General features: G+C 43.7%; 1 protein-coding gene across 2 annotated transcripts in view; it reads right to left on the minus strand.

Annotated features, from left to right (window-relative positions):
- NXPH2 (neurexophilin 2) overlaps window positions 1–10,950 on the minus strand; it is a 36,131-nt gene extending 25,181 nt beyond the window's left edge. Inside the window, exon 1 of one of the 2 annotated variants that reach the window (XM_017830203.1) lies at window positions 10,776–10,950. In XM_017830203.1, the coding sequence (XP_017685692.1) occupies window positions 10,776–10,829 (54 nt within the window). In that variant the 5' untranslated portion in view covers window positions 10,830–10,950. Of the gene's footprint in view, window positions 1–10,172; window positions 10,253–10,775 lie in introns of those variants that run through there. The other variant, XM_017830204.1, reaches the window with a different exon arrangement.
- Between the last annotated feature and the right edge of the window lie 1,202 nt (window positions 10,951–12,152).

The following is a 12,152-nucleotide window of genomic DNA, read 5'->3' on the forward strand; positions in this document are numbered from 1 at the left end:
CTTCCTGCTCTCACTGAATTTGTTCATATCTGACCTCCCACCAAAATAAATGAACAAATTTGTACCTATTCTCTCTCTTCCCCCAAAAGGACCCTCCTGCAGAATCCTGTCTCCCTTGATAAATTTGATACTGCCTTGAGAGATGCAGGCTCACTTTCCCTTCTGCTATCCTAATTAGGGGATAAGCACTGACTTATTTGCTCAGAGAGAATGGAGATATTATCACCTATTTATTAGTTAGTCATTAATAGCTGTTCTACCTTAGGCTGCCCAGCTACTCCTAAAAAGCCTCCTAGTTTAGGTGAAAGTGGGCATCCTTGTGACCCACAACAGGGTTCTGGACCTTACAGGCATCTCCTTTCTGTGTGGGGAACTTTTTAAATTTCATTCTCAGGCACCATTCTGCAGGTGTTTGATTCAAAGCTGTGACATTGATAACTTCTCTACTATCTTTCAGTGATTTTGAATTTTCCAGAAGCGTAGAAAAATTCCTAATCACATTTAGTTGTTATTCTCAAACCGAGGAAGTCCCACTGAAATAACTGTTCAGCCATTCTGTGCACTTTAGTTGGATCAGAGCTGGTGATCCCAAGGATAACTAGATTTCTGTTACATAACTGTAGTAGGTAAGACAGAAATTGGGGCATGGGGCACATGTTCATAAAAGAGCAGGCTTTATTAACCCCTAGTCACAGACTCAGTTTATCTCAACACTCCCTGAAATCACAGAAGGATGTCAAAGTCACTGGTATGGGACAAGTCAGCTAAGTGACTAGTGGGTTGTGTTATCAGGACTACAGTTTCAATACCTAAACAGAAAAAAAATTGAATCTCCTTCACAATTACCAGCTTCATTGAAAAAAATAAAAATAAATCTGAACTGGACAAGACAATTCAATCCGTCAAAGTACAAGAAAGATACAATTGCCATTATATTTCTATTTTCCACCATGTTAATCTTTTTGTTCCACCAAAAATATAACTCCTGCTGTTGATTGGAAGAATATTGCAAACTCTCCAGAAGGCAAATTTCTGCAGATTGGTATTCTTAGTCATCATAAATACAAAGTTAGCTATTTTAAATTCATTCTTTCCCCCATTATTCAACATCAAGTATTAAAAGCAGCAACACTGAACCTTCAGTCTAAGCAAGGAGAGTAACAGATCCCATCCAATATCCACAAAAAGGTTTTATTAAATAAAATATGGAGTTTAAATTCCCTAGTCACAGCAGTCTTAAGCTGTCCATTGCTGATAACACATAGGTCATGCGTGTTTGAATAAAAGGATTATAGGGTGAACACCATAAAATGGATCTGAGTATGAGGTATGTCATGTTTTCTCATTCTTACATTTAGAGGCATTTAATTTAATTTAAATCAAATAGGTCCTAACTCAACAATGCATTTATTCTCCTGTCAGACACTCAACACATTGGTATTATTTTAGCTAACTTCAGTTTGGTGCCAGGAACCGGATACTGAATTCCAGTGAGAAGAAAAATAAGAAAAGGCTCAAAGAGTGAGATGGATGAGAATGAATTTCCCACTATTTAAGGACTGTAAGGAAAAGCATCAGTTGTGATTTCACCAGAACTGCTGTAGAAAAAAAAATATCCAGGATTTCGGGTTCTAGGGGGGAGAAGCGAGAATGTAAAGAAATCAAATACCTTCTGTGCCCCCAGGATGTTAATGTGGAAGAAATGCAGTTTGTTGTATCTCTTGGTCTGAGTCTAAATGTTACACACCACAGCTCACTGTCACAGCAAGACCTTCACAGGGAAAGGGTGTCACAGAGGAAAAAAAATGCTTTTTAGAGACAAATGCTTTTGAGGGCAGAGTATATAGGATCTGAAGTTCTGTAAAACTTGCTCCTCTAAAAAAAAAAATATCACATTCCAGTCGTGTGTTATAATAGTGGATATCCACTCAGATTTTGAATCATGACAAATGGGTTTAAAAATTGACCATTTTAAATAGAAACATTCTGGAACTACATTATACAATCTACAACTCAGAGCCAATAAACCTTTGGATTGATCCGCTAACCAGAGAGCTTGGACAGAAGCTGTCAGTGAAGGCTGAACTGATGACCGCTAATAGATTCTGGAAAGGTGGTTCTAACTACTAGTTTCCTGTACAAAAATTAAATACAATTATAAAAAAAAATAATTTTTAAAAATCTTTAAATAAAAAAAAATTGAAGCTGAGCAGTAGAAAGGAATATAGTCTTTCTACCTGCTGCTGGCTACTGTACTTTGGATTGAGCATCTCCAGAAGGAAGAGGGAAAGCAAGGAAGCTGCTGCTTCTCCCAGAGGAACTGAACATTCTCTGCTTGGAAAAAAAAAAAAAACTTTAGGAAGATGGAGCATGGAGGGAGAGAGAAAGAGAGTTAGCAAGCAGGCAGCTCACAAGGGACCGCAGTTTGGAAAAGCTCCCTGGAGGGGCAGAAACTTCCTTACAGCAGGGAGCAGACCCAAGCCAGGGGAATGCAAAGAAGACTGATGGATTTGTCATTCAGCACAGAACAGAGTGCACTTTGATTCAAAATTAACTAAAAAAATGGATGTTTCCAATACGGGAAGACTAATTTAATGTAAACTACACAGAAGTTCAGCAGTGGGATGAAGCCGAGCCTGGAATACAATAGCAGCTGTATCATAGGATTTGTCCCAACCTGGTAAGGAGTTTAACATCAGTCTTTTCCTTGCCTTTAGCAGTGACAGAATTGAAAGGAGTCAAAAAAGTAGAAGAAATTGAATAGGCTTCAAAAGAAAAAGAGGTGTTTCAATCACCTAATTTAAAGTGGCCGAGGCTAACACACCTGATAACTCAGTGATGCCACAGCAGTCACATTATCTACTGCGAATCTTTCCACAGAGCTGATTAGCATTTTATTAGTTTAATGAGTGGAAAACAACACAGGCTTTAGCCTTCTCCCTGGCACACTTTGCTCAAGAGACTGAAGGGCTGGGCTTCACTCCTGCCTTGATCCATATTATGCCACTCTGAAAATGCCCCTGTTGTCAGCCAGTTAAGATCAGATTCAGCAGCTTTTTGCCTTTGTATGGAGATGGGCCAGTGAAGGAAAGAATCAGCTGTGCAGAATATTCTTCTAGTCTACTGGAGGTGAAGCTGAGACATGTGCCTTGAGGCTCTATTTTGTTTCTTTGATTTCCCAAAACAATAATGGCACACATGTAAGACATCTTGACTAAGAAGTGTCATGAATTCTGACTACAGCGCACTATAAAATTACTGTTATATACCTATTCCTGTACTACAATTTTTGGAGGTTTCTTTTTCTAACAATTGCCTGGGGTAAGGAGAAAATTCAACCTGGGAATACTTTATCTGTTTTAGGCTCCCAGTGGTGGAAGAACACACTCACTAGTAACAGTTACAACTAAAGGCTCAAGAAAAAAAAGCACTGGCCATGAGACCCTTGAAGCCCCACAAGAAATAGCAATTCCAACTTTCCAGAGATATGTAGCGAACAACAGAAGCAACCAGCAGGTGCTTGTAAGGAGAAAAGAGCCAGGCAGCACTAGAGGTCCCATATTTCACCCTCCTGAGGTTCATACACAGGTAGAACTCAGTGTAATTGTGGGAATATTCCTGATTACTGTCAGTCTGTCTGTCCTTCTCCTCCTGCATTAACTGCCCAGGCTCAGTTCAACTGCTGAAGGCATTGTTTTATTTCCATCATCTTCCTCTTTCTTGCATTCATCTCTTTCTCCCTCAGCAAAATCCCAGGGCTTTTTTCCTCCAGGTCACCCTCAAGCACAGCCAGCTCCTTCTCCATCAAAACCATAAAAAGCCCTTAAATCTACTTAATAACAGAATAAATATAGAAGCACTTCTATGCACAAGTGGTTTATTTTCCTAGATAATGGGTAAAGTCAGATGAAATTAAGGTCGTGTTTATACTGGTGATTTGTGATATTAGAAATACCTGGTCATCACCAAAAACAAGTAAAGAAATTCTCAGCTGATTGTAAACATAAAAGAAATATGCTGGATCCGGAAAAGCAGAATTAGAGCTTTTAAAGTAGCCTCAAATCTGCACTGCAATGATACAATAACCATAATTGCCCCCAATACACATAAAAACCGATTTTAGAGACAGTAGATTCTTCGTTTTCTTTTTTATTTCTCCCTATTCTTTCATTTTCACTTCCCAGCTAATAATAGCTTCTGTTACTACCAATCATTTGGAACAAAGAGAAAACCTATCTCAAGAACTACAGCTCTAACAGCTCCTTAATTCTACCTCAAATTATAGTCAATCATTCAAATTCTGTATTTACAGTAAGTACTGCCATTCCAGGAAGAGCAGAGCATCACACCAGCACTGAAATCTCTGCTGCAAGGACAGAACTACTTAGTCTGAACTGCAGATCCAACTTCACAGCCCTTTATTTCCTCCCCATTCTTAATTTGTTTCCTTGAACCTTTTTGTTAACTGCAACTGAGCTTAAAGCTGACACAGAACACCAGCCCACGAGGAGATTCCCTACAGGAAAGGAATTAACATTGTTTTCCAACTCCTGACCTGCAGACCTTACAGATTTTGTGTGAGATTCACCCAGAAACTCACACACACCCGCCCCTTCCATCCCATCTCTTGCTCACCTGGCAGAGTGCTGACAATTCCCGTATTTCTGCACAGGACCCATAAATTTTCCAGCATCCCAAGTGCCTTGTATGTGGAGTCTGGGAGCAGGGGAACATTAGGACTGCAGCCTGTGTTCCTCCTGCAAGATGCAGACTCCTGGGCTGCACCTTTGTATTGAGGGTCCCCCATCAGCTCAGATTACTCAGGGTGTAACCCCGGTGCGTGACTCAGCTGTAGGCACAACTGTGTTGCGTGACTGCACGGATGTTATCACATTTTCAGTGCTACAACACTACAATAAGAGTTTCTGAACCACGAGGAACCAACTGATAAATGGATTTTTTTACAGATTAGAGTACCAGATAAAACCTGCAAGTGTAAACAGTCCTAAATTGAGGAAAGGGTCTCTAAGAGGCTGAAATGTGTCTCTCAAGGACTTACTTTGCAGTAGTGATGCTCTGCTGGAAGCAGAGCCTAACTAGCAGGTCCAACCCTGATTTTCTTTAACTACCTAAACAAACTACAGGAACTATAGCTACAAACACAGTGGGAAACTGAGCAAATGGAAACCGAATGGGAATGAAGAATGGGGTTGGACAAACAAACACACATATTTAAGATTCAAAGTGAATGGCCAGAGCTGCCTCAAAATAGGATGTTTGGAAATCAAGTTCAGGATGAATTTTTAATAGTCATGTAAAGGGGAACTTTCCTCTTTTCCAGTTCTGCTAGATTTCACTCAGTTCTCCAAGATTTGATGTGGTAAAAAGTTTAAGGCTGCTATTTGTGCTTTATAATTGGTACAGTGAAGTGGTATGTTAAAGAAGTCGGCAAAAATCAGGACTAGAAGATGGATTAACAGAGCAAATGTACTGTCTTGTGAAGCATGCAGGCACAAAAAGGAAAAAAATCTTCCTTTTTCCTCGCTGCTTTTGATTTTGATACATTGACAAGTACGTGGAAAGATCCAAAGCGACAGGTTTCCCTCAGCACCAGGAGAGCTCGCTCTGTTTCTGACCAAGATGCAACCCACAGCTATGGAATCACAGCTTTTGTCTTAAAACCATTCTGGACTAGCAGTGATCTTTCCTGATTTCAACTCTTTACCAGCTGTGCCCAAGAACTACCATGCCTTAAACACTTGGGCCAAATGCGGGTTAACACCTCACCCACAGACCATGCATTGCTGACACCCCAGTGCTCATTCCCCACATCATGCTGAGCAGCTCTTGCTTCTTCTCATACAAGAAGCAGCATACTTTGGCTTATAAAGTGCTGACTAAAGGTAAAATTTTCAACAATACAGGAGATTGGTGCAACTAGAGAGGAATTGTGTCTTTCTGATACCCTGAATGTCCCTCTACTGAGGGGTTTCTGCTGCTCCTTTTTGACTCCCATGTCTGAGTTCCTTTCTTGCAGAAACCAAGGTGCAGGAGGAAAACCAGGAAGGTGGGAGTGATCAGTGCATCCCAGTTTAGCAGTTGGGCTCCACTGATCTTTCCATTTCACTTCCCTGTCGGTTACACTTACAGCACATCTCTGACATCTCTCAAAGTGCTTTACAATGGCAGAAAAACTCCTTGCGTGTTACACATGGAAAGATTGAGACTTGGATTTTACTTGCCCTGTGCTAGGGAAGCCTGGAGTGTCTTGTGGTCTACTGGACATCAAACAGACTTTCTGTACAGATTTTAAGCAGGATCCTTAACCTCTCTGTGTCCCAGTCAACCTAACAATTTTCAGTCAAATTGAAAAACATCAGCCACCAATTCCACAGAACTAGGTCAACAGACATGATGTGAGGACAGGTTGAGTTGTGAACCCCCTCTGTAAACTAAACCTGGCCCCCTCCACCTTAAGACACAACTTCTCATTCAGGGGAATAAATTCTCAAACTTCTGAAACCAGCATTTGTTGATCTGTCTTCAACTGCAAACTGCCTGAATTCCTTGAGTTACTCACATTACTCTAATACACAAGAATGAAACATAGGCTTAGAATGCCCACAGCATCGAGAAAAATAACAAAATAAACCAAATGAAAGGTTGGGCCCAATATATTTCATGACAAATTTCCCCCTGAAATTAAAGGGGATGGAATTTCAGCCGTGTGCTTCAAGATGACCAGAGGGAAGCATTTACCTTTCTGAAATGGAGTCGAGAGTTTTGCATGGTGCCTATTTCTGATTCTCACTGCAAGGGCACATTACCTGGAATATGTTTGCAGGGCTAGAAGACAAAATTAGCCAGGAGGAACATACCTCTGTATTTCTACGCCTTACAGGGTATACATATTTTAAATGGAAAGGCAGTGTTATCTCAGTTTTCAAGTGATTTCTTCTTATGAAGCAATGTCTTCTACTGTAGCAAATATTCTTCTCAGCTTAAAGTTATTAAGAACCTTAAATTCTGTTAAAAAAAAACTTCTGTAAAAATTTTGTTTCATTAACTTTAACAAAAACCAGTTTGTTAGACAATTTCAGCCCTTGAAATTCCAAGACAAACAATCCATCACTGAATTTCCCTCATATCAAACACTGTACTCTCAAATTGGTGGAGGAAAGTCTTAAAATAACACCCTTGGTCATTTTTTCCCAATTATTTCTTATCTATGCAAACACTACTGGGGAAAAAAAAAATCAACTGCTTTTAAGGGTTTGTAAAATGATTGATTTCTGGATTTCTAACACAGCAACAACTCTGCCCAATGATAATGTTAGAAGGGAGTTTCTTGATAGAAATGCTGGTGCAACTTAACTGTAGGCACTGGAAAATGCTGCTGTGATCCTTCCTTAATTTCAGACCTCAAAGATGCAAGACTGTGCAAATAGTTATGGTGCCTGATGACCCTACAGAACCACAGGTCCTGCCTGAGTGCCTGTCTGTAACTACCTCGCCAAGACAAAGCAGTAACTAACTCTGCTTCTCGATTCAAAACCTGCATACTGCTTTTATTTCTTTTCTTCCCTAAAGGAAAGAGGGAAATATCACGCATTTTGAAGACCCCATCTAAGCTATTTTAAACAACGTTATGAAACATGACGCATTAAATGTGCAAACTAATAACATGAAAAGGAAATAATGGATACTGACAGCATTTTATTTTTTTTTTCAACAAGATTTCTTTAAAATGACAAGTAATATTCCCAGGTAAGTAGGAGAAGCCCCCTTTCCTTTAAGGTATTTAAAGCTTACTTAATAAAACACTATCAGGAATACTATAAACTACATTATCCTAATACTTCACTCTCTTCAATATTCAACATGTAGAACTCTATTATTTGTGAAGAGGTAACTAACAGGGCATTCAGCAATTACGTGACAATTGGAAAAGCATAGTGAAAATTAATGGTAAAGCAAGAGTACCTATTAGTGATAACACAACACAACAATTCTTCATCTTCTTATCAATAGCAGCCCAGACAAGTACTGGCTGTGCATTGCAAATTGTTGTTTTGCTCCATACTGTCAACATAAGGTAAACCTGACTTTTAAAATTAACCCATTTATACAGGAGCAAGTTAGCACCTTAATCTGACTCTACAGCAGGCTTCCTTACTGTTACATATGCCCAAATATGCAAAATATTTGAGGAAATACATATGTGCTTATGCTGCATGCATACTGGTACACCAACTAGTAATCAAAATAATAATCCAGGAACATGTTACAAAAATACGTCTACACTCTATTAAAGGTACTAAACATGAACTTCTGACAGAACAGCATATAAAAAAATCATCTAACACTGCTTTCAGAAATTCAGTGAGACTCTCTGCCATAATCTCCTCAAATTTATGAAGTTTCACATGGATTTCATCCTAATTTATGCATCTTTAGGAAGTAGGTAAGCAGACAGCACACTTTGCTATTTGAAAGGCAAGGCACTATTCGAAATTCAATTTATTAAATAAAAGGTACTTCTATCTTCACTGAAATACAGTGCCAAAATATTTCACATTCTGACACCTCTTACATGTTTTATAAAAAATTAAGATTGCCCCATCAGAAAGGGTTTGGTGATAGCATTTATGGCTTACTAGAATGCTACTGTACTGCAACACTGAAACCAATGATTTTTTTATTTCTTGGCTGAAATGCTGAGCCTTTACTCTTGAATAATATTAACCATGTTGATCTTTGGTTAAAAATAGAAAGAAAAAGTCAAGAACCAGTAACACCAATGCCTGCCTGCTAAAGCTCCTAATCAGACTCCGAGAAGCCACCAGTCCCTACAAATACTGGCCAGAGAACAAAGAATAGCAGAGACTTGTATTCAATACATTACCACCAACATCAAATATTTTAATTTATAGTAAGCAAAAACTTTAACCGGATGTTAACCAGATGTTCTGGTAAGACCATGCTGAAAGGTATTTACACAACTTTTTAGCAGTGGGTTAGCATTACAAGGTAAGCCTAAAATGCATCAAAAATCTTACACATTCTCATTTTGCTTTAATTTGCTATATAAGCTAATTTATATAAGCTATATAACTGAGTTCAAAACCTTGTTGGTTTGTATATAAAGAATGCAGAAAAAAAATGAATCCTCCTGGGTGAGCTGAGTGCCACATCCACCTGGGAACTTTCAGTGACTGTTTATGATTTTTGTTTGATTCAAGGCAGCAACTTTGCTTCTTTTAGCCAGCCTTCACTTACAGCATGTAAAACCACAGCAAGAAACTTCCCAACATCATCCATAAAACACTCTGTAACAGACCCGATCCCTGATGATTCAGGTTTAAATCGATCCCTTTTGATATCTCTTAAAACAAAAATAAAGAGGAAGGTGTGAGATGGGGTGAGAGAGGCTGCAGGCATGAGGAAGGAGCGTTTTTATTCAGTTCCCTTCTGCTCAGCAACTTTGTAATCCATTTGCTGCTCTGCTTTCCCATCTCTCACCCCTGCGTGTTGTTTAGCTGGAAACTGGGCTGCAGGAATGTGAAGAATGTAAACAGCCTTTTATTGTCCAAAAGGATGCGAGTGTGAAAGAAATGTGTGCCTTATCGCAGGGCTGCAGCTCGCTACTTCATTGCTATGATAAAGTGCTGGAGCAAAAAACATTACACGACAAGCACAATCCAGAACCGGATTAGAATTTGACATAAGCTTCCTCAAAAACTAATCAATCACCTCACGCTGTAATACTAGACTCCAGTTCTTAAGGAGGGTGTTTAATCCCTTCAAGGTTTATTACACACTCCCTATTGACTACGGTGACAAACTTTCGGGTCCAAGGCAGCTGGGGAAGAGAGGTATAACTTTGCAGCGGAGGTATTTGGCAGTAAAACCAAAACTCACCCCAAGTTAAAATGGGATTTCGAAATTAAAGTGAAGATGGCCAAACTCTTCTACAAATACATTTTTTTCCTCTTTTTAACCCCTCCTGCCGCCTGAACAGGAGCATTAATCCATTTGTTTCCCACCATCAGTGCTCCACGAACGAGGCACTCCTGGCGTGGGAGAACTTGAGCTCCTCGCCCGCCTCCAGCCGCGCACCTCGTTTTGCCTCCCTCCCTTCAGAGCCCTGAATTTCACAGTCTGCATCTCACCTTGCCACCACGTCAGTCCCCGCATTCCCCCACCGCATGCAGAGGAATATTTAGCGTAATACTGGCAGGTCGCACAGTTTCTGATAAAAATTAAAAACCACCTGGCTTGCGCTGCAGCAAGCCGAGACTAACGGGGGAGCTTCCCAAGCGCAGGTGGCTCTACCTGCACAACTCGCTATGTCTCGTACACGAAAAGAGGCGCTTGAGGCGAGCGGAAAACTTTTCGGGAGCGGACAGTTCGGGTGATGCTCGGCACACACACACACACACACATATCCCCCCGTCCCCGCCCGCGGTACCCGGCGGCTCCCGGCGCATCCCGGCCCCCGCGGCCGCGCTGGGCACGGGCACGCGAGCGTCCCATATCCCAAAACAGCCCGGCGAGAAGCAAGCTCGCTTAATTAAAAGAAAAAAAAAAAAGAGAGAAAAAGAAAAGAAAAAGGGAAAAAAAAAGAATAATAATCGGTCGCGGGCTGCAGGAAGGATGGTTTGGGGGGGCTGCTCGGAGCCAGTCCGAGGGGACCGCGCTACCCGGTGGAAGGGCGCCGGTGCCCCCGAAGCCCCCCCGGGAGAGCCCGGGTGCCGCAGGGATGGGAGACTTACGAGCTGGAGGACGCCCTGGACCACGACGAGGGGCAGGGGCTGCAGGGGCACCATCCTGGCTGCCGGTCTAGGCGGCGACTCCCCTGGCGCGGGTCTCGCTCATCCCCGCTCCGGGAGGAGGACGGGGGGGCAGGACCGGGCGCAGGGACACGCCGCCCGCTGTCCCCGCTCACGGGGCGCTGTCCCCGCTCCTGGGGCGCTGTCCCCGCTCACGGGGCGCTGCCAGGCAGCGGCCAGACCCCGGCACTGCCGCTCCTCTCGGCTCCGCGCCGCCCGGCTCCGCGGGCGGCCATGGCGGGCGGGATGAGGGAGGCGGGATGAGGGAGGCGGGAGGTGGCGGCGCTGCCCGGCTCCCCCCGGGGGCAGAGCGGGGTCCCCTCACAGCCCGCGGCCGGGCCCCGCCGCCCCGCTGCCCCGCATGGCGCTGCCGGGCACCGGGGACCGCCCGCCCGGGCCGGCGTGGAGCAGAGCCTTGGCGGGGGGCGGCGCGTCCCCGCCGGGCGCTGAGGAACCCCCGCTGCCCCGGGCGGGGCAGCCCGGCCCTCCCGGCAAGTTTAAAGAGGCGGCGGCCCCTCCTCCGCCCGCAGCCGCCCAGCCCGAGCCGGGATGCGCCTCCCGGAGCCACCACGGGCTGCCCGACCGCTGGTGTGGAAAGGGAGACGGGCGAAGAGTTGGACTCGACGGCCCCAGTCCCGGTTTTATAGGACACTCCTGTCACAGGTCCCTTTCTTTAGGGTGGATTGGCCCCCCGGATACCCACACATGGATGGGCAGCCACTGTCCTTGTGGGGAAACCCGACGTGTTTCTTCTCCCCAGCTGAGAGGAGACGCTGCAAGACGGCCGGGTCCTGCAGCCCATCCTGGGAACCCTCAGTCTGCCCTGAGTACACTCAGTTTGCTCTTGGGACACTCAGTCTGTCCTGGGGACACCACACATCTGTCACCTGGGCATGGCGTCCCCTCGAGCAGGCACAGGGACAGGGTCATGTCCAGGTGGGCTCCTTGTGTAGGGCTCGAGCTATGCAAGGCAGTGGGGTCGGGGTAATGGCACATGAGCCTCCTGGGAGCCCAGAGGGCTGCAGGACCCATCTCCAAAGAAGTCACTGAGATTAGATTTATTTTCTAACATAAGTTAATGACCACTGTCTGGACACAATTTTGAGGTAGGCTTGAGAAGCCTGAAACACTTGTCTCTGTGCTTTTGAGCTTGTAATGTGGTGACCTTGAAAGGGGAAATAAAGTTTTGAATGCAGGAGGCTGCATTGGAGGGTGACCCCATGTTTGGCACACGTGCCTCCCACACGGCCTAGGGCTGAAGCGTTACCACCATGACCCATAACAGGTACACCTGTGTCCAGCCTGGCAGTGCCTGTGTTT

This window comes from Lepidothrix coronata, unplaced genomic scaffold (assembly GCF_001604755.1).
Source record: "Lepidothrix coronata isolate B3197 unplaced genomic scaffold, Lepidothrix_coronata-1.0 Scaffold175, whole genome shotgun sequence".
Classification (NCBI taxonomy): domain Eukaryota; kingdom Metazoa; phylum Chordata; class Aves; order Passeriformes; family Pipridae; genus Lepidothrix; species Lepidothrix coronata.